At 38.8% G+C, this 23,594-nt stretch overlaps 1 protein-coding gene across 1 annotated transcript; it reads left to right on the top strand.

Moving 5' to 3' along the window:
* The first annotated feature begins 107 nt into the window (after positions 1-107).
* On the top strand, positions 108-23,518 carry INTS7 (integrator complex subunit 7). The gene is made up of 20 exons (XM_064509652.1): positions 108-324; positions 663-792; positions 1,757-1,903; positions 3,943-4,080; positions 4,703-4,749; positions 5,262-5,461; positions 6,981-7,103; positions 7,934-8,051; positions 9,096-9,230; positions 9,788-9,885; positions 10,579-10,818; positions 11,537-11,674; positions 12,566-12,772; positions 16,358-16,552; positions 17,260-17,363; positions 17,751-17,819; positions 18,962-19,094; positions 20,374-20,472; positions 21,325-21,510; positions 22,402-23,518. Exons 1-20 carry the CDS (start codon positions 234-236, stop codon positions 22,687-22,689), a joined length of 2,886 nt encoding a protein of 961 aa, XP_064365722.1. The 5' UTR covers positions 108-233; the 3' UTR covers positions 22,690-23,518.
* The last annotated feature ends 76 nt before the right edge of the window (positions 23,519-23,594 follow it).

The following is a 23,594-nucleotide window of genomic DNA, read 5'->3' as shown; positions in this document are numbered from 1 at the left end:
CGCGGCCAAGGCCGGTGCGGCTGTTGGGGCGCGCACGCGCAGTGCCGCGCCCCCGGCGCCGCTCTCTGCGTGCAGCGCCTGCGCCTGCTCACAAGTCGCGCGGCCATTGCTTAGGCGCCTCCGGGCCGAAGCGGCGGGAGGGCGACTGCGCATGCGCGGTGGCAGCGGCGGCCTCGGTACGGGTGGGCCGCGCGCTCCTGGCGGCTGGCTGGGGGGGCTGCGAGGGGGTCGCTATGGCCGCCAGCGCCAAGTCCTTCCTGGCCGATGCGGGCTACGGGGAGCAGGAACTGGACGCCAACTCCGCCCTCATGGAGCTGGACAAAGGTAGTGCCGGGGGTGAAAGGGGGGGGGTCGCCTCCTGGGAGCCGGCCCCGCCCAGCGGCCCGGGGGCGGGGCTACTTGTCGCGTGACGCCTGGCAGGCGCGGCTGCCGTTGGGGCCGTTGGCGGCCGCCCGTCGCGGCGCTGCAGGGGGCGGCCCCGAGCTGGACTCTGACGCCGGCCTTGCCGTCTGCCCTGTACCCCTCTGTTTTCCCCCGTTTCCTCCTCCTTTCCTCCGACTCCCCTCGAGGGCGAGTCCCGGGAGTTTCCTTTTGTACCGCTTCACATCCAGCGGGGGTGGTGGAGCTTCGGTGCCTGCAGTAATTACTGTTGTCTCACACAGGCCTCAGATCTGGCAAACTCGGGGAGCAGTGCGAAGCTGTTGTTCGTTTTCCCAGGCTCTTCCAGAAATATCCCTTCCCTATTCTCATTAATTCTGCTTTCCTAAAGCTAGCTGATGTTTTCAGAGTTGGGTGAGTAGTACCAGTCAGTTCGTGATGCTTCAAATCTCTGGCCTGTAGTAATGTATTGTATCCTAGGGTCTTGCTGCATTGGAGTCTAGGCAGCTTTGGCCTTTTTCTGCTTGCTTGATAGTAGCACAGTGATACCTAGTCTCTAGAGGACAGTTTCTAGAGGGTGCACTTGCTTGAAGCTTACCTGCTCCATCTTTAGTGGCGTAAGTGGCTGTGAGTGATCAGAGACGCTTATTTTTTCCTGCCATTTGTCCTGACCGGAGGATTTACCTCTTCACTTGCTAACTTGTTTAAGTTCAGTGATGCAAATCCCTCCCTGTAGGCACATTCCAAATCAGAAATAGTAAATAAATGAGCATTCGAGTCTGTATATTGCTTTGCTATGATGTGAATAGCAAAGACTAATCTATAGCTTTTCCAAGTGCTTGATGCCCAAATGATGCATGTAGCAGAATTAGAACTACTTTGTAATAACTGAAAAAATTATATATAGCTATTTTAGAAAGTTTGCTTTTGAATTCATTTAATAAGGATTTATAAGGTGAAACCATGAGGAAGGAAAAGGAAATCTACTTGCACCTGCTAAAGGTGGTTAGACTTCATGTCTTAATCCTTGATGCACTTTTCTAGCAGGATTAGATCCCCAAGCATGTACAACAGAGGTATCTGCATCAGCGCATTTTCGTTGGTGTCAACAGGTTAATTTCCCTGGAAGAGGATTGGGCCTAAATTTGATGCTAACTGTACTGTAAAACAGAAATAGTGTATTAATATTCTCTTCTTAGCATATTTCAGTAGGCTGATATAGTTCTCTCTAAAGTTAGAGACATTTCCTTGTTTTAATTAACTCAACTATCTTTAATAATCATTTTGCTTGCTTAAAGTGCATTTTTGGGTTTTTTTGGGGGGGGGAAATTTCTATTATAATACAGTCTGATAAAGATAAGCATGTGTTTTCTAATAGAAACAACTTTCTGAGGCTCTGTGTGCTCAAAGTTACTCAGCAGAGTGAGAAGCACTTAGAGAAGATCCTAAATGTGGATGAGTTTGTGAAAAGAATTTTCTCAGTAATTCATAGCAACGATCCAGTTGCTCGGGCCATTACACTCCGGTATGTATTTATAACAGAGATTTCAAGTAAATGAGGTTCATCTAGCTAATTATCCTAGTCTGGAATAACATAAATCTGCAATTACCATGAACGAAATGTAGGAGGTGTTTTCAACATTGAGCATAAAGACAAAAGCAGAGAGAACCATCTTAAAGGGGGGTTAAAAAAAAAAAAAAAAGAATGTGTGACCAGAAGAACAAGATCATTAACAATTTATGATGGAGAGAGTTATGTGGATGGCTCCAGGCAAAACTGAATTTGCTATGCTCATATACTCGAAAAACAGAAGTGTTATGTGCATAACTGAGATATTAGCTCTATACATTTGCATATGATAGAATTAGACAAAGACGAAAAGCCAAATGCTTCCTTGTGTGTCAAAATAATTTTTGTTAACTTGTAAACAAAATTTATTTATGTGTACGTTGTTACGCTTGCACCTATTTTTCATTGATCATTGTCCTAGATGTTTCCTGTTTGACAATCTCTGATCAACAACAACTAAGGAAGCACCCATGCATTATCCATTGCTTTGGCCTTTCTGAATTCAAATGAAAAATCCTCTTTTAAGCTCTCTTTAATGTCAGTGACCTGTTGCCTTGGTGTCTGTCTTTGTAACGCTGACTGACTTTATCATCTTAATTCTTCCAGCTCCCATGCAAGTGATTTCAAATGTGGAGAAAACACTCTTTTCTCTCCCTTGCTTACTCTTTTCTTCTGTCCATTCAGAACTGTTACTGATTTCAGTATTGAAAGATGAGAGGCGCTAACAGAGGAGGGTTTTTTTTTAATCAGCTTGTACATCCATTTCCTTCTTCTTTTGACATAATTATTTGAGATTATGCTTTGATGTTCTGATGTCTCGGAAATACATGAATCTAGTATTTCTATTGCTTTTCTTATAACTTCCCTTATGTATTCCAAGATAATATTACACTTGCTGACTGGTGTGAAGGGCCACCTTGACAGACTGCCAGAAGCCTCAGGAATCTGCTCAGTTTGCAAATACGCTTGAATTGTTCATCAATTCACAAGATACATCAAGTGAAACGCAGGTTAAAAGTTGTTGGTTCAGCAGTATGAAAACCTTAGAGTTGATCAGTTCTGTCCTCCTTGAGTAGTGTCAATAAGGAGCATACCAAAAGAAAAGTTGGCTAAAACAAAACTTTGTGTCTGGGCAGAAATTTTATTGCTAGGCAGCTGTGTATAAACATATAAGTCTTGCTAAAACTGCCATCAGTCCAAATCCTGTATTCATTCTGATTTTAATTGGGTTATACTTGACTCTACATGTTTGAAAGATACTTCTGAGATATTGTTAATAAAAGTATAGGTACTCAATTTGTTCCTTTTTTTTAGCAGTTACACAGAATGGATTGCACCATTACCTGTAACAACCTTATCTTGGATCAGCAAATTATCTTAGAAACAAATGATGAAAGTTTGATATTTGCTTACTTGGTTATGGTAACGTTCTGGAAACGTTGCTTTCTTATTGTGGTTAACGTTTCTGACTTTCCAGATGTTTGTCATTTATTTACTTAGCGGGAAGAGAGATAGAAAGGTTGGAAACAGCTCTCTAAATGCTCTTTTATCCCCTAAGACTACCCAATTTATCATCTTATATCCCATAATGTATATTTTATGTGTGTATGAAAATAACCATTAATATATTCTAGCATTAAATCTGTCATGCTGATATCAGAGCTTGAACTTAAATTTTTTAAGTGTTCCAGCACCTATTGCACTCTTAATTCTGTAAGAATGCTTGGTGTTAAAATTTTTTCACTGTTCCCATTCAAGCTACCAAGTTAGTATACTAAAATATAATTGGTTTTATTAATCCACTAACAGAAGCCACATGCCAATATTTGTTAATTTTAATTATATGCCTATTATTTTATCATTTGCTTATCTCTGTAATAGACATGAAAGAGCATTTATTTACCTATAAACAAAGTATTTTAACCTGTCCTTTCACATCCCTGGTTTCATCTTGCATTTCTTCATCCTGATTCTGCTGTGATTTATTTCTGTAGGATGTTAGGCAGCATGGCGTCTATAATTCCAGAAAGGAAGAATGCACATCACAGTATTCGTCAGAGTTTGGATTCCCATGATAATGTGGAAGTTGAAGCTGCTATATTTGCTGCTGCTAACTTTTCCGCGCAATCAAAGTAAGATATAAATTCTTCAGTTTTTCATATTACAGAGAATGGAAACTCCATTGATACTGTCATCATCCACAAAACCTAGTATTTTCTCCTGTAGTGTTAGTGATGTCATTTGTAGCAAAGCATTTAATTATGTGCAATAATAATATTGTAGGAAATCTGAATTCAAATTTAACAGGTCTTTTTTTTTTTCCTGAAGTACTATTGAAAAATTCACAAATACAGGAAGGGCAAGTGAAAGAGCAGACTTTAAGAATATCAAGGATTATTATACAGAGATTATATACGAGGCAATTAAATATATTGCCATTTGTCATGTTGACACATTTGAAAAAACTCCCATTGTATCAATTGATCATGCCCACGTCCTGCATTTCTAGAATGCTTTAAGTCCTGGCAAGTATTCTTTGTTTAAAAAAAAAAAAAAAAAAAGTGTGTGTGTATATATATGTGTGTGTGTGTGTGTGTGTGTATATATATATATATATATATATATATATATATATATATATATATATATATATATATATATATATATATATATATATAAAAAAAATAAATAAAAGTAATGTTTGGTGGTCTATTTGATTTTCATTTCACTTGGTACTTTGTCTTTTCTCTACAGGGATTTTGCTGCAGGAATATGTAATAAGATCAGTGAGATGATTCAAGGTATATATGTATATTGAATGATAAAGGGAAAAGCCTTAATTTCTTTGAAAATTCTTCATTATCCATATGTAAATATTACCAGAATACTGTTGCCCTTATCCTTGAATTATTCCAGTTTTGAAATTAAATGAGCTAACAAATAATCCAGTGTCTGGTTCTTATGTGTCCTCTTTAAAATAGAAGTTTTCAGAATACCTGGTTGGGCAAGAGTGAAAGCATATCTGTAGTACGGTGATTGAGCTTCTGTAGGTTCTCAGGTGGCTTCAGATGGGTTAATATGGGTATTACCCACAGTGTAGCAAAGAGCTGCTTTCCCAGGGAACTGTCAAAGCACTTGATACTGCTGTGGTTATGCTGCTAGCTAGTGTTAAGGTTGTTTGGAACTAATTCAGGAGTCTCCACGATCTGCAGTCAACAGTGATAGCAACACAGATGTATGATGTGTCTCAGTAATTGCCAAAAGCCAGCACAAAGGGCTAACTCTTTGGCTACATCTTCCTTCCGTGTTACAGGTTTAGCCACACCTGTGGACTTGAAATTGAAGTTGATCCCTATTCTACAGCACATGCATCATGATGCTAGCCTGGCCTCCAGCTCTCGGCAGCTGCTTCAGCAGCTGGTAACATCATATCCTTCTACCAAGATGGTCATTGTTACTCTGCACACGTTTACTCTGCTTGCTGCTTCCTCTTTGGTTGACATTCCTAAGCAGGTAATTCTTCTTAAATGCATTCCTTCAACTTAAAGTACAAAAGAAGTTTTTTAAAAAAAAGTATTCTAGCTGATGCTGAAAATAAATCGAGATGGATGTGCTAGGCTGGTCACCTCTATGTGTTGTAGAGAGAAAGAATCCTAAAAACTGCTGGTACGTTCATATTTTGCTCTCTCTGGTCTCATTTCCAGATAATCCCCATAAACATCTGAACCCTCCTTTGTACCTTATAACCTGTCTTTCTTGGAAATCAGCTAGCATTTAGGAAAGGAAATACCCCTACTTCTTATGAAGACTTCTCATCTTGCCTGAAAAACCCAGGCTTCACTTCTCACTGCTGTATACTCTCTTGGGTGGTGGGAGTGCCTTTCACCTTCCTTGCATGCAGGCAGATGAATATTTCAACAGTGTAGAGTGCATTTAAAAATGTATTTCTTAAAGAACTCAGAAGTTTGAATCAATTGCTATAATTTAGGAATATAAATCAAGTTCTGAGAAAGTAGCAGTGGAAAAATATCATGCTTTTATGTTTTGATAATGTGCTTTTGGGGCATGATTTATACAGCAAATCAGGACACTATTACACTTGTGATTCATCTAACTCATCCTTGTAAAGTAGTCATGAAAATCTATTGGCCTTTCTTTAGCCCTCCATAGTTCTGCAAGATCGGTGTCTGTTACTGTTAGACTAATAGGATTGATCTGTCTGAAGCTTCTTCTTGGTACGAGTGATTTCTTTATTTCAAACGGTGCTTTTGATAGTATTGGATCTAAGGCAGCCAAAACAACGTTGAGACACTTGATATGCTTTTTTTTTTTTTTTTTTTTGCTTTTTTTTTAAATGGCAGTAAGCATTGTGCTTTAGGTTGTATTTCTGCAGCAGCCTATGCTGCTTTTAAGTAATGTAGCCAGAGTGGGGATGGAGGACAAAACCAAAGCTAACGTATTCCTGATCTCTCATGTGTGCTTGCTGTTCCATCTTTGTAGATCTGCAGGAAGTGGGCATGATAAAGGAGATGTTGTTAAGTATTACTTTAATCAAGATAAATGTTTCGTGGTGTTTTTGGCAACTGCTGAGGCATATACAATATGTCTGAGTTGCTCTCAGTGTTGACTGCAGATTGTGCGAATGCCTAAGTTAGCTTCAAATGCCCTGAATACTTGCTAGTAGCATAATCAGGGTAGTATAAACTGTTTACACAGCTTCTTGGGAATGTTTTATAGTATTTCTGTTAGTTAAGAGAGCTGAAACGGCTCTCAAGGTTTTTTAGGTACCAAGGGTGATGCAGAGAAGAGTGCCTGAACAAGGAGAGCAGAATGATGGCAATCGGCTGTTGGACTGTTTTCAATTGCCATGGAGTAACAGCCTGATTAGAGGCTTTGCCATGTAGCAAGCAGTCTTAGATCAAGTGTGGTGGCTTTGGCTGAGTATGCTCAAAATTCCTTTATGAGTGCTTTTGAAAAGACTTCCTTCTAGTAGCATCTCCTCCTCTTAAACAATGAATTTACCTTGTTATAGGTCCAGCTTTTGTTGCAATACTTGAAGAACGACCCCAGGAAGGCTGTCAAGAGGCTTGCAATCCAAGACTTAAAGTTATTGGCCAATAAGACACCACATACATGGAGTAGAGAAAATATTCAGGTTTATACATTTTTTTTTAAGCTAAATTTTATTGTTAAACTTTCCAGTGAGTTGTAGAATTCTTTTCTAGAAGAAGAACAAGTTGTGGGGGTTAAGGAGGGAACGATATGCATCTCTGTATCCTTAAGTTAGGTTACTCTGTCAAGCAGAGTAGCCAGATATTACTGAATATTTGAGAAATATTATAACTGAAAAAAGCACATCTAATATAGTAGGCATGTTTACAGTAAGGAAATAATTTTTCTATCTGACAAGCTCATCTAAGATAGTAGACATCAGAGCTGAATATTCTCATTCATTTTACGATATTGAGCACGTGTTAATGCTCTCTTGCAACACTGAGAGTGTCTGTAAAGGATTTGCAAAGTGCGTCATCCAGAAGCGTGTACTGAAAAGGACAAATGTAATTTTGACTTTGTCTCTAAGAATTATTTTCTCATATTCAGTAGTGTCTTTGTGACTCTATGGGACCACAGAAAATAGGGCAGAATACTCAGTATGCCTTTGGTAGACTGGAGGATTGTCTTAAAAGCTTTTGCAACATTTGATCAATGAGACCTGATCAGTTTTTTTTTGCTGTTATTTTTAACCAATAAATAACTTACTGGGTGTTTGCTAGCCTACAAGACCCACTGTCACTTTTCTGCAAGCCATGTCTTCAGTCTACTAAAAGTGATGCTTGAAAGAGTGATTTTTAACTTATTCATTCAGTATAGTATTTTCTGTGGTAAGATTTTGATTCTCAAAGCCAAATGGAACTAAACCTTTACACACAAATAGCTTATGGGGCTTCCTTCCCTCCATATCTTCTCCCTTCTTCTGATCTTTAGGCACTCTGTGAATCTGCTCTTCACACTCCTTATGACAGCTTGAAACTGGGCATGCTGTCTGTTCTTTCCACGTTATCAGGGACCATTGCCATTAAACAGTACTTCAGCAGTGCTCCAGGTAAGAAAACTGTATGAAGTTATTACCTTTAGCATTTTTTCCGATGGATTGGCTACCTGCTAATACTCAATTTAATTTAAACACTTTATGACATATTTCTGAAGTATTTTTGAATTCAAGAACACTAGCTGAGATTGGATCATGTTTGCTGTGTGTCAGCTTGAAATGATATTATATATACTGAAGAATAATCATGGTCTCAGATTCTGTTCCTGATTTTTTGGGGGGAGGGAGGTAAATTGCTATGTGAAAGTTTGTTTACCTTTACGTTTTCAGCTTTTGTTTATGAAATGAGGAAATTTAATGCCTCTCAAATGGCAAACGTGTATTTCTGTTTAAGGCGCTTTGAAACCGTGGGTGTGCATGATTTTTGAGTATGAAAAAATCGAGCAATGTAGCATGGAGGCTTTATGGTGTGAGTGTGGTCTGCTGTGTTACCCTGGCACAGCGAAGCCATGTGACACTTCTGTGGGAATGACCTGCTTCAGTGCCATGTGAACCTTCTGCCTTGTGACTTTATTCTAGAGAAATAAAGTAGACATTTTGAAGTCTTTCTGACGTTCTTATGATGGCGATAAATCTGTTTTGTTTTTGATTTTGTTTTTCTTGAAAGCCAGACTGCCTTAATGAGTATGATGAGCCCAACTATATGGGCTGCAGAAATGAAGAAAACTAGTGCATTCTCTTCGGTCATTCTGGCACGTCTTAATAATTAATATGCTCAGTAGCTTTTTTTTAATCAGGTACAATGTTTCTTAAGACCTCCAAGTCCCTGAAATATCAGCCTTTAGACCTGAATATGCTTTCTAATGTCTAACTTGTGTAATGTTGGCTGCTCAGGAAAGGAGGGAGAGCCTCCATATATATAGAAGAGGGGGGGGGTGTGAGGGGTGTGTGTGTGGGGGGGTGGGGGTGTAGGATGAAGATTAAAAAAAAAAACCTAAACCAAGTTGGTGTAGATTTTGTGCAGAATTGTGCTTGAAAAGATTTTGTGCTATAGTTGACTGTGCTGTTTCCTGTCCCATTTGCCTTGTCCTTATTTAGGAACAGCCGCTACAACTGCAAGATCATTTGATTTAGTAAAACTAGCACAAGAATGCTGTTACCATAATAACCGTGGCATTGCAGCTCATGGAGTGAGAATCCTGACAAATATATCAGCCTCTTGTCAGGAAAAAGGTAACTGAAAGCGAAAACAGTGGATTGTGGTTGCTTACAGTCAGGCTTACGCACTCAGCACATATTAACTAGTCTTACGTGCAAAGCCTTCCTGTGCTAGCATGATTCTTCCATAGGTTAGGGGAAACGGGGACCGTAATCTACTAGGAGATGTTCTCTAGGATTCTGTGAATGATTGTGAAGATTCCATCATCTTCTAATTTAGAGAAAATTAATGGGCATAGTAGAACTCCGGCTAAATAAATGCTTGTCTTACCTTTGCTGTAGACTAATGCCTTGCCTTTGAGAACTCTTAGCACAGAATCTGTTGAAGAGTGTAGTATGTCATTTAGAAGTCTCAGCCCAGGGTTTTATGCACACCCTAAAAAGGTCACAGTTGGCATGATGACAGAATAGTTATCTGAGACATGGAATGTCAGAACTGATTCTAAACAAAATAAGGTAAGCTAGAAGTGTTAGGAAGTGTCTGTCATCACTGCAGCACCAGTGCAAGCATTACATTGAGTAAGATCAGAAACTGTAAGAAGGAACTTACTTGATCTGTTTCTTTTCATTAGATCTCCTGCCTTTGGAGCAAGATGCGGTTTTTGGATTAGAGTCTCTTCTTGTTCTTTGTAGTCAAGATGACAGTCCAGGAGCTCAAGCAACCTTAAAGGTGACAGTAATGCTGTCTTTCATTGGCACAGCTTGAAGTTAAAGTAACAGCTTATATAGCAGAAAGAACACTTTGCACCAACTCCTCTCTGGTGGAAACATAGTGTACTGTCAGGAGAGAAATCAAGATTGTTCTGTTCTCTGCCAGTAATACGAGTTCAGAGTGGTAGAGGAACTGAGCAGAGCTGTAATACAGCTCCTCTCAGGAGGTGTAGAGTAGGTTGATTGTTGTTGGAAAAAAAGAGAGAATGCTTCCAGTTAGAGGAACAGTTGTAGTAAAACATAGACTTGAAAATGGGATGGAGCTGGTTTTGAAAGCCTAAGAGAATCTTGAGAAGAACCTCATTTTTGGAGATGGGGACACAATGTACATGAAAACAACACTTTTATGAACTGTTATTGTTTTGTTTTACTCCATAAGCTGTTAACAGTAATGTTAGCCAGTTATTTACGTGTAAAGTCTAATATGAGAAAGAAGAGTATTGTCTCTTGAGTTTGTGATATGTTCTTGTGCTGTGAGCTCGGGGACAGGGGCCTGAGCTCTTAGAAGATCTCGTGTTTTGTACAGTACATGGTTCTGAAAATACAATCTCCTGTAAATTTCTGTAATCATACTTTCAGTTAGGTGTCTCTGGGCTTTTTGTTTTAAGTAGACTTTATGTTTATTGTATCTGTTGGTGTATGTGGATTACAGATCACGTTAACTTGTATGGTGAAGTTGGTCAAGTGCCGTCCCCACCTGAGCCAGTCAGTGGTTGAATCCCTGCTGACCCAGTTGCACAGTGCCCAGGATGCTGCTAGGATTCTCATGTGCCACTGTTTAGCAGCTATTGCCATGCAGCTGCCTGTCTTAGCAGATGGGATGCTAGGAGACCTAATGGACCTCTATAAAGTCATTGGACGATCTGCCACAGATAAAAAACAGGAACTCTTGGTAAGACCTCTTGTTCTGTTGAATTGCTCTTAAAGGATAAAGTCCATGAAAAATACTGTTAGATGCCTTATATTTAAAAAGGCAGTTAAGTTGATTGTTGTGTGTGAGTTGATGTATCAGACTATAGCCTTATTTTCAGTATTGCTTTAACTTTTAATGAAGTATGCTAGTATTCAACACCAAAATCTCATAGCTCATATAGATGAACTATGCAATATATTCCATTGGATCTTCCAGCAGATGGCACTGTTTAGACAAACCTAACTATTGGAATTATTGGGGTATTCTGCAGAAATAATCCTTCTAGAAAAACAAAATGGCAGTTAACTATCTCAATTTATGTATAGTTCCCCATGAATTTTAATATAGGGTAAGAGATAAAAATGCTCTTATGTCTATTTGGAAATGAATTTGAATTTTAAGAAAGAAATATTGAATTTGCTGTTAATTCACTTTGGAGCGTTCAAAAATACCAATTAAGGGCAGCAGTAAAGATTCTTTAAATAAAAGTCTGACTTTAATCTACAAGAAATACTTGAGTTGCCATAAATATTTAAAAGATATGACTAAGAAATTTTTTTCAGTTGAAATATACATTTTGTCTTCTACGAAGTTTTGAGACCAAAATCAAGCAGATCATTTTTGATAGCTTAGGAAACAGGTATTTTTTTCCTTCTTGAATTACAACCTTCCTCCTCACCCCTGTTCTCTTCATTAGGTTTCTCTTGCCACAGTAATATTTGTTTCCAGTCAGAAGGCTTTATCTTCAGAAATCAAAACTGTTATCAAACAGCAGCTTGAGAATGCCTCTAATGGTTGGACAGCCTACAGGATAGCCAGGCAGGCTTCCAGAATGGTAAGTGAAGGTACCTGGTGCACAATGGTTTGGTGTGGTGAAAGGAAGCCTAGTGATTCCCTTGAACTGAAAGTAGTAGTAAGAAAAATGGCAGGGCTCAGAGGGAGGAAGCCAATGGTGAAAGAAATATATCATTTTCTGTCTTAATTCCCTGGAATGCTGATTCAGATAAATGCCATTCAGGGCAGTCATCCCCTTAGAATGGCTTTTCTAGCCATTTGTCTTTTTGAAGTATTTGAGGAGGAAGAAAGTAATGACCCGATACTTTTTTTGAATGTGTGCGTAATGTTTTGACTGACTGTTCCTTGGGAGGTGATACAGGCCCTCCTGCTATGAGCTTCTCTTTCTTCAGTGTGAACAAGGGAAGTAAAAAATACTGTTCTTCTTTTCCCTCCAATAAAGTTGCAGCTGGCATTGGAATTATGTAGGTATTATAGTACAAGACGCTGGGGTAATTTTAGACAGAAAGTACACGTTGCAGAGGAGAGATCAGAGCATAGCACTATGTTGGTAACTCCAGCAGAGCTCCTACTTTTAAGCTCTGGACTCGTTGGATAGTTTCCAACCCAATGTTACTGTGAAGATGCTTTCATCTGTGTTCTGTGTTTTCAGCAAAAATAAATGCAAACTTCTAGATTTGTTTCTCACCTTGTTGGGCTGTATTGTGTAAATAAACTTTATACAAGCTGCTATGTCTGTGGCATAAGTCTGCCTGCTTTTACTTATTTTTAGGGTTGCTGCTGTCAAATGATTGGAAGAAGGTTTCACTGTTTCTATTTTTAGAGTGAAGAGTGGTTCTGGAGGTGTTACTGTTCTCTTATTTGTATATGTTACTTAGAAACCCGGAGCCTTCTTTCTTGTCCCCTCTCCCAAACCTTCATGTCGTTACAGGGCAACCACGACATGGCCAGAGAACTGTATCAAAGCCTGCTGACTCAGGTGGCTTCAGAACACTTCTACTTTTGGCTAAACAGTTTGAAGGAGTTCTCCCATGCAGAGCAGTGTCTGACAGGTTTGCAAGAGGACAACTATAGTTCAGCACTTTCTTGCATCGCTGAAGCTTTAAAATCCTATCACAAGGGAATAGCATCACTGACGGTTAGCATAGATCCCCTACTTTGATTCTGTATACTGTAGCAGAGCTGTTCAGTTTCTGTTCCTAAACCTCTCAAAAACTTTTGAAGTTTGTCTAGCATCTGCTGGGCTTCTTGAAAGGATTACAGGGGAAAGCTGGTTGTAACCCACAGCATCTTCAGAAAGAAGATCCTGTAGCTAAGATACTTTAGTATGATTTGCTAGATCTCTCTTTTTTGGGTTTTTTTTTTTTTTTTTTGCATTTTCCCCTCACTTCTTTCATTAATCAAATCACATGGTATTTGCCAGATTTTTTTTAATTAAATTACTTAAATTTTTCATCCTTTGTCTTGGCTGGGTAAGTGGTGTTGTAATCACTAGATTTTTGTCTAAACAAAGTTGTGGGAATTTGTCTAAACTGGTTGCTAGTTTCTTGAGATGTCGAGAAGGATTGACTTGTCCTCCCTTCCCCTACTGAGTTGGTGTTGCCTTGTATTGGTTAGGATTCCTTAGGATCATATTGTCAAATATAAGGCAACACCAATTCAGTAGGAGAAGGGAGGACAAGTCAATCTCTTCAAGTCAGCAGAATTTAGATGGTACCTTCTTGAAGTAAATAGTTTCTCCTTATCTAAAGTTGTGAAAATAGCTAGAAGTTACGGATGGGGGGAGAGGGAGGAAGGGCAAGGCATTAATGAATATGGGCCTCCGGTTCTCACAGTGAAATTGCTTCTTAACAAGAGATGTTCCAGCTTTACAGAATACGTTCTTTCATATTTTGGTTTCCATAAACAGACTTTCGTATGTGGATTTTTGTATGTCTTTTGAATGAAGCTGCTTACGTTTTTGTCATTACTAGGATGTCGGTGTCAAGACAGTTCAGATATTAGTGTTTGTTAATAAACTGCCGTGAATCAGCAGGAAGGACATGAACTTCATGCCTCTGTCCTTTGAGAGAAAACTCCATCATTCCTGAAGTATTTATATTTAATTTGTTGGCTGAGTGAATAAGGCTTTCAATTCAACATTTTAAGATTTCTCTAATATCTAAAAGACTGGGGGGAGGGGAAACCCATCTAATTAGATGTTAATATTTAATACTGGCAGAAAAATAATTTGCTTAAATAGGTCATTCTATGATTCAGTAATTTAATTAGCCTTTTCCTAGACTTTTTTTTTTCCCTGTTGAAGTATTACTGTCCTCATCTCCTATGCTGACTTCACGTCCTGTGCATTGCATAGGTATCACACCCAGAAAAGCCCTTCCCTGTGGGCTGTTGTGGTCTAGAGAAGTAAGTACAGTTTTCAGATGGCCAGAGAAGACAAAACTGGGTTTTACTGCACACTGTTGCTGATTTGTTGCATCACTCTGGACAAATTCCTAACCTTGTTCGTCTCGGCTGTAAAAGGAGACAATGCTTGCATCTACAGAACTCGACATTTCAAAGAGAAGCAAAGTACCTTAAGGGGCACATGATAATGCTCAAGACTTCTGCCTTCTCCCTTCTTCCCTTTCACCATCAACTTTGCTGTTGCTTCTGTTTTGCTATAGAGCATGACTCAGCACTGTAGGTACTGCAGAGCCCTGCCTGCACTGCAGACCGTTAGTGAATGTGACAAAGCCTGTGTAGTTATCCACTCTGAAGCTGGAAATACTGTGCCAGGTAATCTGCTGCAGCTGTTCATTCAGCCCAGCTTAGCAGTGATGAAATATACAGACAGTATCTCATCTGGTCAGAAAGTTGCTCAATTTCTTCTTGATATACATCGTTCTTGCATTGCTGTATGCAAAATGTTCTTTCATGTGAGTTATGCCACTTCAAAAAAGTCACATTACTTTACAGAAGAGAGGTGGTGTGTGTGGGGGGGGAATGTTGTAAAGTATATCAGCCACAGTTCCCATCTTTCTCACTGTATGCTTCTTTGTATAGTTACCAAAGGTTTTCAGATAGGGCCTACTCTTTTTCTGGCCCAGAACTTGCAAGTTATTGGAAGCTTTATGCTTATTTTTCACTATAGGTAATCTAGAGAAGATACAGAACTTGAACAGAGCATTAAGTAGCACTCACTCCAAATATGCTGGTAAGAGTCGTGTTACTTGAAGAGCTTTATTAAGCTGAAGAACTTTCTGTGGTTTTCATAAAAATTACAGTAGCTCATTAATTGTCCATGGCTGTTTGGGTAGAAGATAATGTAAACTTCAGTATTAATGAGGCAAGCTTGTACTTCCATTTACAAGAATCGACTCCAATTTGTGCTACTAAAAATGTCTGGATTTTCTGATATAAAGTACTGGTTCTTTCTTCTCTATAAAAGCATGTAGTCTCTGTAGAGCAATTACAGTACAGTGAGGTCCATTCCACAGAGGATTTTTGAAACCACCCTTCTGGAATAAACTCTTGAACAATTTCCATTAAATTTTTTTTTTTCTAATGCCCTTGGAGAAAGGAAAGCAAAGTGGTAAGAGGGGCTGAACGGTTCAAGTGATGAAATAGTCTCATTTCTTAGGCTGAAATCTAGCTCAGTAGCTTAATTAAAATGGTTGTAGTTGGTTGATGTTTCCTCACTTTAGTCGATAGCAGGCTAGTTCTCAGATGACATGGGATGTTTTGAGATAAACTTGTTTCTTTTCCTGCCAGCAAAAAAAAAAGGCTCTTGGTAAGGTTTTGGAGAGGCATCATAAGTTATTGCCTCCAGAAATGTCCTTTCCTGATGAGGAATGAGAATCATGTGCATAAGTATATCGTGAACCCATTCTGTGAGTAAGAGGAGGTACCCATAGGGTTGAGCTTTTCTGGAAGGGGGGGGAGGGAGGTTTTCAAGGGAGGTGTCAGTATAAGAAAAATAAGTAATTAATTTTGGCTTGACTAGTGTTTGTCCCCTCCTGGGTGTCTTAAGCTGTCACAGATGCTTATACGAGTCAGATAAGCTCTTAGGGAACACAGTTATTTAGAAATTACAGTTCTGTGAAATAGCAGCATGTCTTCCCTCTTGGCGTTCCATTATTTAATATTCTCGGTTGTCACTGAACTGTGTCTCTGCCGTCATCAGATGCAAGGTTCATTGCCTTTGTAGTGTTCCTGTCCATTTCACAGTTCCAAGAAAATCAAAGGTTTTCATTCCTTCCACTTGATGCAGATTACTTTACTTCAGCCAATTCTTTCTCTTCTGGCTGATACAGAGAATCACTTTCTCAATCCTTGTATTTCTGTCTGTCCAGCAATTCAGTATGCTCTCTCTTGTGGTAATGAGTGTCTGGACTACTGTCACTTGAAGCCTGATGACTTGGCCTTGGAAAAAGAGGAAATAGGTGCCCTAATTGTATTGTAGCAATTTGAGCAACATTTGTTTTAAGTCTGATGCACTTGAAATACAGCTTAGTACTTACCTAAACTTCTGTGTCCATTGTATTGAGTATGATTTAAAGGGAGCAAATCTGCTAGCTGTTTTGGGGTGTGATTTTTGGTTTTTTTTTTTTTTTTTGTTAGAAATGACTTCTGAAATTAAAGAGTTCTGTTGTCTGATGAGACAGTTTAGTGATGTTGCAAAATTATTTTAGCATGTTTGCTTTTGACCTCCATTACAGACATTGCTATTACTATGTTTCAGGCTGCCAGTACACCACTTAATCCTTTAAGCTTTCAGTGTGGGTTTGTGAAACTCAGGATTGACCTTTTGCAAGCTTTTTCTCAACTCATTTGTACCTGCAACAGCCTAAAAACAAGTCCACCACCAGCTATTGCCACAACAATTGCTATGACATCGGGAAACGATCTCCAAAGGTGTGGGCGCATCTCTAACCAGGCATGTATTCGTTGTTCCGCTTTCTTGCGCGGTCTTGACGCTGGCGTACCTACTGGGAAGCAAAATTCATCTCTGACAAAAGAAGTGAAAAGTGGCAGTAAAGTGTTTTGCTGAATAGTAGGCCTTGTTTTTTCCATTGTGACTATAAAAATAACTGCCTATAGCAGTCCTTGTTTTGAGGTTGTGTATGTGCATATTTTTGCACGTATTCTTGCACGCAGTTTCTAAGGATATGCATGTAGTAACCTGCTTAGAACACTCAAACTAGCAAAACCTTTTTGTCTTGCTTTGGAAGACCTGAGATACTGTAGTTACACTAGGTAAAAGGAAGAAGATGCGCTTAAAGATCATGCTGCAATGTTTTTTTGGTAAGTGTTGACAGCTGACTTGGTACAGTATGAAATACCAACACAGTCTGCTCCTTAAAATGCATGTAGCCTGCAAGAAGGAATCATGGGCAGTCTTTGAAAGACAGAGCAGTTAGATTCTCTGGGGGCAGGGAGGGGTTGTTATAGGAAAAATATCTATTTAAAGGATGTGTAATTCTGTGTCACTCTGGTGGATTTTGTCTGTGTGAAGAAGTAGGAATTGTAGATATTCTGTCAGAGTATGTTTTCTTATTTCCTCAGTGTTGTAGGTTATAGCATAGTTGGGGTGGGGAGGTGGTGTGTTTGTTTGTTTCTTGACTTGTAACATTGTCTCAGCAGATGAAACTCTCAATGGAGGAATTCCGAAATTTGGCTACACGTTATGGAGATCTGTATCAGTCATCTTTTGACGCAGATTCAGCAACTCTAAGGAATGTAGAATTGTATCCTTTTAAAAGCTCAGAACTTTCTAATTCCTTCTTGTGAAGGCAGAATGAAGCTTAACCATCCTATTTTCTATGAAAGCAGACAGAGAGTAATATTGAAGCAATTAATAACATAAAAATCAGATACGAACTGCTTAAAATGTATTTGGAAATTGCTGTGCTGTTATTACGTATTACTTTCTGAACAAGTTAGGACTCAAAATTTCCAATAGCATAAAGTTTGGGATTCTTGTAGTTCTTGTCCCATACTTACTAAAGGAATAGTGGTTGTAGGATTACTTCATGAAAACTAGAGAACTAAGGAAAATTGTCAGTAATGAAATCATATCTCCTGTTTGAGGTACCAAGTTTATAAGTCTTTTAAATCTTTAATATTAATATCAGACAACAGCAGAGCTGCCTGTTGATTTCACATGCGATAGAAGCCCTGATCTTGGATCCAGAATCGGCAAGGTAGGTTTGGTACTTAACTTTCTGCTCCTTTGCTTTTTATTCATTCCCGAATCCTTGGGGCTTCAAGCCTGGGAATTGAGAAAATGTCTCAAGGGACCCTTGTGATTCTGCCATGGGCAGGCTCGAGGACCTGTGCTGAAGCTGGCAGGGTAGAGACTGTCTTTCAGGTTCTGCTCTTTATACTCATGTGCTCTTGAGAGAGATATAGTGGACTTGTCTTAAGTACAGGTTTGCATCAAAATAAAAAGCAACTTTCTAATCTCCTCTTCTAAGAGATTAGAAAATTTTATTTGTTACTGTTTATTTATCTATTACTATTTTAATTTGTGTCATTCTGTATTAACTGTGATATTGACTGTTTGGTGCACTCGAATGCACATTAGTTTCCTTCAGAGTCCTGGAAATATATCTGTTAGATTAATTTAAACTTCTAATGCAAATCCATCCCCTTTGGTAACAATAACTTATGCCTCCTGACAAGAATTGCTTTGAAGCAACTGTGAGTTGAATCAATCTTTGAAACTTCCAGGTTGAGATTAAATGGAAGATAATGTAGCTAAACATCTTTTTAAATGTCCAGTTTTGTAATTATGGATAGAAGTGGACATCCCAAGAGACTCTGCTCTACTCATTATGAATTAAGCATCATCTAGAAGGTATATTAATCACAGCTGTAAAAAGTATGAAGCTGTGGATCTTCAAAAAGTTGGGTGTCTAGGAGGTGGAATTTTCTCAAAGCACCTGATTGTGAGCCAGGAAATCTAAATTTTTTTACTACCTCTAACTGGTATTTTCATATTTCCTTGAGTTGTGAGACTTTAAAACGTTATAAATACTGCAGACTTAAATAAAAGCTAGAGTAATTAAGCATGCTCAGTCTCAGTTAGACCTGTAACCACTTCAAGTGCAAGAGAGTGGGACAAAGTGGTGAATAAACTATAGTAAAGAAGGGTTTAGATGTAAAGAGCAAGTCTTATAGTGGAAAAATAGAGAAACAGAGTAAACAGTTTAAAAAACAGTTATTTCTTAGTGGATCTAAAGTTGTAATAGAGGATGGTTTTGTTGGGCATGTTTGAGAGTGAACATCTCTGATTGGGTTGGGGGGAGTATACTGGGCATAACAAATGTATTTTATTTTCTAGTTTCCAAGAGTATAGTTCAAATGGAACAGCGCATGTTGAGAGTGAATATGAAAGAAGAATGATGTCCGTATTTAACCATGTATTAGAAGAAGTGGAATCCCTCAACAGGAAATACGCTCCTGTGTCTTACTTGGCAAGTAACAGCTTTTAAATGTATAGATGACGATTCCAGATACTGACCACCTCCATATATCCATTGCAGTCAAGAAACCAAACACAGCATTTCAGTTAATTGACATAACCTTTTAATAGCACAAGTGGTCTCTAAGGAGACTTTAATACTTAAGAAGGAAAGAAAAAAAGGGTATTGCTACAAAATCTGTAACCTTACTGGTCTGATGAAAAGTAATGTTTTAAAAATCTTGGCACTAAGAATATAGTAGATGCTGATAAAGGTCAAGATACCTAGAAGTAATATCAAGTCTCTGTCAGATCTCTCACCACACTCGCATTCAATAGCAGTGAAGCGTATTCTGTTAGTTTGTGCTGCTGTGAAGAAAGAATTCTACCCCTGGCAGGTACAGTGTTGGAGAGTACAGCACTAGCCTGGCTTCAGTTTCTGAGCTGTTGACAGTTAGTGTAGTGTTCTGTGAGTATAGTATTTCTCTTATCAATGCAGGTCATCAGACAACACAATGTAAAGCGTACTGAATGCAAACAGTAAGCTGATAACATTCTCCTTTTACAGTGGTGGTATGATGTCTTCTTTTACTGTTAGTGAGCACCATAAAGCTGAAGACCCTGCTGATGGAAACAGGGTAGTTCATATGTCATGGGTAGCATCTATTTGCCCTGTTTCTGAATTCAGCAGTCCTTACCAATTCCAAGTTGTGTGGAAAAATGAGTTATGTAAAATGTAGCTAAGGTAAACCCTGTAAACTTAGTGTCACAGGTTCCATACCAGTGCAGCTCCCTGACTTCAGTAGTGTTGACTTTTTTCATCTGAGCAAAGAGGGTATGCTGCAACAGGGGAAGGAAGAGTAGGCAAAAGGCTTAAAATTCTATCTTTGTAAGCTGTGATAGATGCCAGTCTTGTTTGCTGGGTTTTTTTGTTTGGGGAAGGGTATTTGATTTTGGTATGGGTGTTTTTTGTGGTTTGGAGGGGAGGACGATGGGGAGGGGGCTAGCAGGTACTGCTCTGGTGACTTTAATGATATACTAGACTAAAGCAGGAATGGTTTGGGCTTTTCTTTTCTGTAGCCTCCTTGTCCTTTGCAGAACAGAATACTTTTTTCTTAAAGGGTAGAAAATAAACAGAGAGGCTTAATGTAGTCTCTCATCACAGTGACTGTTATACTATGACTACGTATTTCCAGTCTTTCAGTGGAAATTACTGTGGTTTTAGTACTTCAGGAGCATGTCATCTTTGTGCTATAAAAGATTTCTCATTGGTTTGGCTCCATTTGTTACAGCATACAGCTTGTCTATGCAGTGCTGTCATTGCCTTGTTGAAGGTACCACTTTCATTTCAAAGGTACTTTTTTCAAAAACTGCAGTCTACAAGTATTAAGGTAAGTAATGCTCAAATGTGGTTTAAAATTTTCATTCATAGAATCTTTACTTCATGAAAAAAGGTTGATATAGCCTTACTAAAGGCACAAACATTCAGCATTTTTAGTGAAGGCACTTAACTGTAAATAGCACTTGGGTTTGCATGTTTGGATCAGCTAGAATAATATGTACATAAGATTATTAAGAACTATTAGTCTGTGACTTGGATAAGCAAATAGGATTCAGTTTGACTGCAGAGCTTTAAAGGTAAAAAAACCCTGACTGACTGGAACTTTCCTTGATTCTGAGTCTGCAAAGCTAGATAATGTTCTAGTCGTGAGAGAGCAACTTTTCTCAGCTTGTATTGTTTTTCCTTTTCCTTTAAAAAATTACATTTACTATCTTGGAAGAGAATTGTAATATTTGTCAGTTGGCAGGGTAAGAATGGCTGTATGTGACCTTCAGGGAGGGTGGGGGGGGGAAGAGGGGACTTTTCCTTGAACTCAAGTGCTCCCTTTTTCTGGGAGAAGTGAGAGCCTTAAGATTTTTAAATGTTCATACTTACTGCGTTTTACTGCTTTGTTCAACTTAATATGTTTGGAGCTTACCTATGCATATTTTGTAGAAGACTGTTCACTCCTTTCAAAAGTGTGTAACTAATGAAACAGATGCAAAGACCATGCTTGGTACTGCTGATGTGATTATTAATTGTCATAGTAATGAGTCTCAACTTTAAGTTCTGTGTTTCCATCTGCTAGTTTCCCTACCAAACTCCTCCTTGAAGTTTAAGAACTGTTTCCTTTCATGTATGAATTGCCGTTGCTTTTCAGAAGGCGTAAGATTACATTTTTGTCTGGTTTTCTGTATTACAGCTTGCTCTATCCCCATCTCCAAGGAACCCTGCAGAACCTATTGCAGTACAGAACAATCAGCAACTGGCCTTAAAGGTGGAAGGAGTGGTTCAGCATGGCTCTAAACCAGGTCTCTTCCGTAAAATCCAGTCTGTCTGCTTAAATGTATCTTCAGTACTGCAGAGCAAATCTGGACAAGACTATAAGGTATGGGTAGTATAGAGCCACAGTGTCCTAAGTTTTCTTGCTGTATTCTCCTGCTCTTTTGTTTGGCTTTGTAGGTTAGCAGAATTCTCAGGTTGGAATGAACGGGTTCTTCTGTAATCCTCTTACTCTCAAGAGCTGACATTCAGGCACCAGTGGGAGCAAGGCATAGGGCATGGAAGGGATCTGGGATTTTGATGCCTGCTGTATGCTGATACCTTCTCAGCAACAACTTTTGCTCCAAACAAAAGAGATTTTTGTGATAAGAACAAGTCACTAGGAATCTGCTTGAGATCAGGAAAATCTGACCTGGTATACAGCAAAGGAACTCGCAAGATGAAAGGCAGGAGTAGGTTATTCTCTACTGCCTAGCCCCCAGAACTTCTTAATCCTCGTGTTGAGTTTTTTTGTTTGCTTATGGAAGTCAGGAGGACAGGCTGTCCAAATTAAATAGCACCTGAGGAGATGCATAGTATATCCAAATGAACAGTTTCATCGAAGATGGCATGTGTGAGATTCAGATTCTGCTAACGTGATATCTAGTGAAAGGCCTGGGTATTCTTTTGTGTTTTTTTTTTTTTTTTGTCTTAAAAACTCGGTTGCTTCTAAAGAAATAACATTACTAGGAAGTGTCTAATGTTAGTCTGACTTAAATTACTCAATGGGGAAAAAAAAGAATCTTGGAGCAAAAAAGACTTGGTGCTAGCTATCTTGCTTCTGTTGGTAGATAGACAAATCACATTCTTCAATGAAAAATAAGACTGGCTCAAGCATACATGTGCGTTGGTTTAGGAAAATTGAAGATAACAATCTTTCTCTTCTTTGACTGGAGAGCAGATATAACCCGTTAAAAGGAGTTATAAAATGACATTTTAACCCTCTATGTGTTCTCAGATTCCTATTGACAACATGACCAATGAAATGGAACAGAGGGTAGAACCACACAACGACTATTTCAGCACTCAGTTTCTGTTAAACTTTGTGATACTTGGCACCCATAACATCACGGTAGAGTCCTCTGTAATAGATTCAAATGGTATTGTTTGGAAGACTGGGCCTAAAACAACTATTTTTGTTAAATCTCTTGAGGATCCATACTCCCAGCAAGTTCGTCTCCAGCAGCAACAAGGACAGCCACCATCACAGCAGCAACAGCAAAGAACAGCATACTCACGGTTTTAATTCCTAGAAGTGACACTATCTCACCAGAGCTGATGGGATCGCAGTTTTTCCTGGATGCTGTTTTTTTTTTCAAGGCTTATGCTTTTAATGTTCTCCTAAGAAAGTCTCTGATGCCACTTTGTTACTTTTTAAATTGGTTAAGCTGAGGTAAATTTGGGCTTGAATCAGCAGAAGCAACTCTGTTCAAATTTGGAGTTGCACTTTTACTATTAGAACTTCTATCTGTTCACTTCTGTTTACAAACCAGTTGCAGCAGGCTCCACAAACTTAGCTAAGAGGGGAGACTGAAGAGCTGTGTGACTAGTACTTTCTGTACTTTCTTTTTCCGAAGCGTGTGGGTTCTAATGTTAGGCTCACAGGACATCTGTTAACATGCTGGCTAGTTAATACAGAACTGAGTGTAATACCAAGTCCGTATCTCTTAATATGAAAGAACTGGCAGGAATATCCGGAGATTTTTCTGACATATTTTAATAGCAAGTTCTAGTATTTGCCTGGTGTATCTGTATTTTTACAGTTCATCAGCACTGTTTGATATGTTAATGTGAAAGGAACAAAGTGAAAGCACACTTTTCATATGCAGTTGTGAAGAGTGAAGACTGGCTGGAGGGATGTCAGGAGAGTCTTACAAGAAGCAGAATTTTCTTAGTGGGAGCAATAACTTTCTTGGATGATATAGAAAAGATTGCTCTCTTGTTTTGAATCTTTTTCATTTATCTGTATTTTAGAAGTTTTTTTTTTTAAAAAAAGGAAATTTAATTTGCAGGTTGTCATTCAGTTTTTACTACTTTGTATTTAAAGGAATTTATTAAATGCCAAAGTTTTGTAATCTTGTGTACTCTTTTACCAAATTAGTAATTCTAATTGGCACTTTTACAGGATAACTTTAAAGAGAATTTTACTAT

This window comes from Dromaius novaehollandiae, chromosome 3 (genome assembly GCF_036370855.1).
Source record: "Dromaius novaehollandiae isolate bDroNov1 chromosome 3, bDroNov1.hap1, whole genome shotgun sequence".
NCBI classification, from domain to species: domain Eukaryota; kingdom Metazoa; phylum Chordata; class Aves; order Casuariiformes; family Dromaiidae; genus Dromaius; species Dromaius novaehollandiae.
The sequence above is the reverse complement of the archived record's forward strand: the minus strand, read 5'-3'. Positions and strand labels throughout refer to the sequence as shown.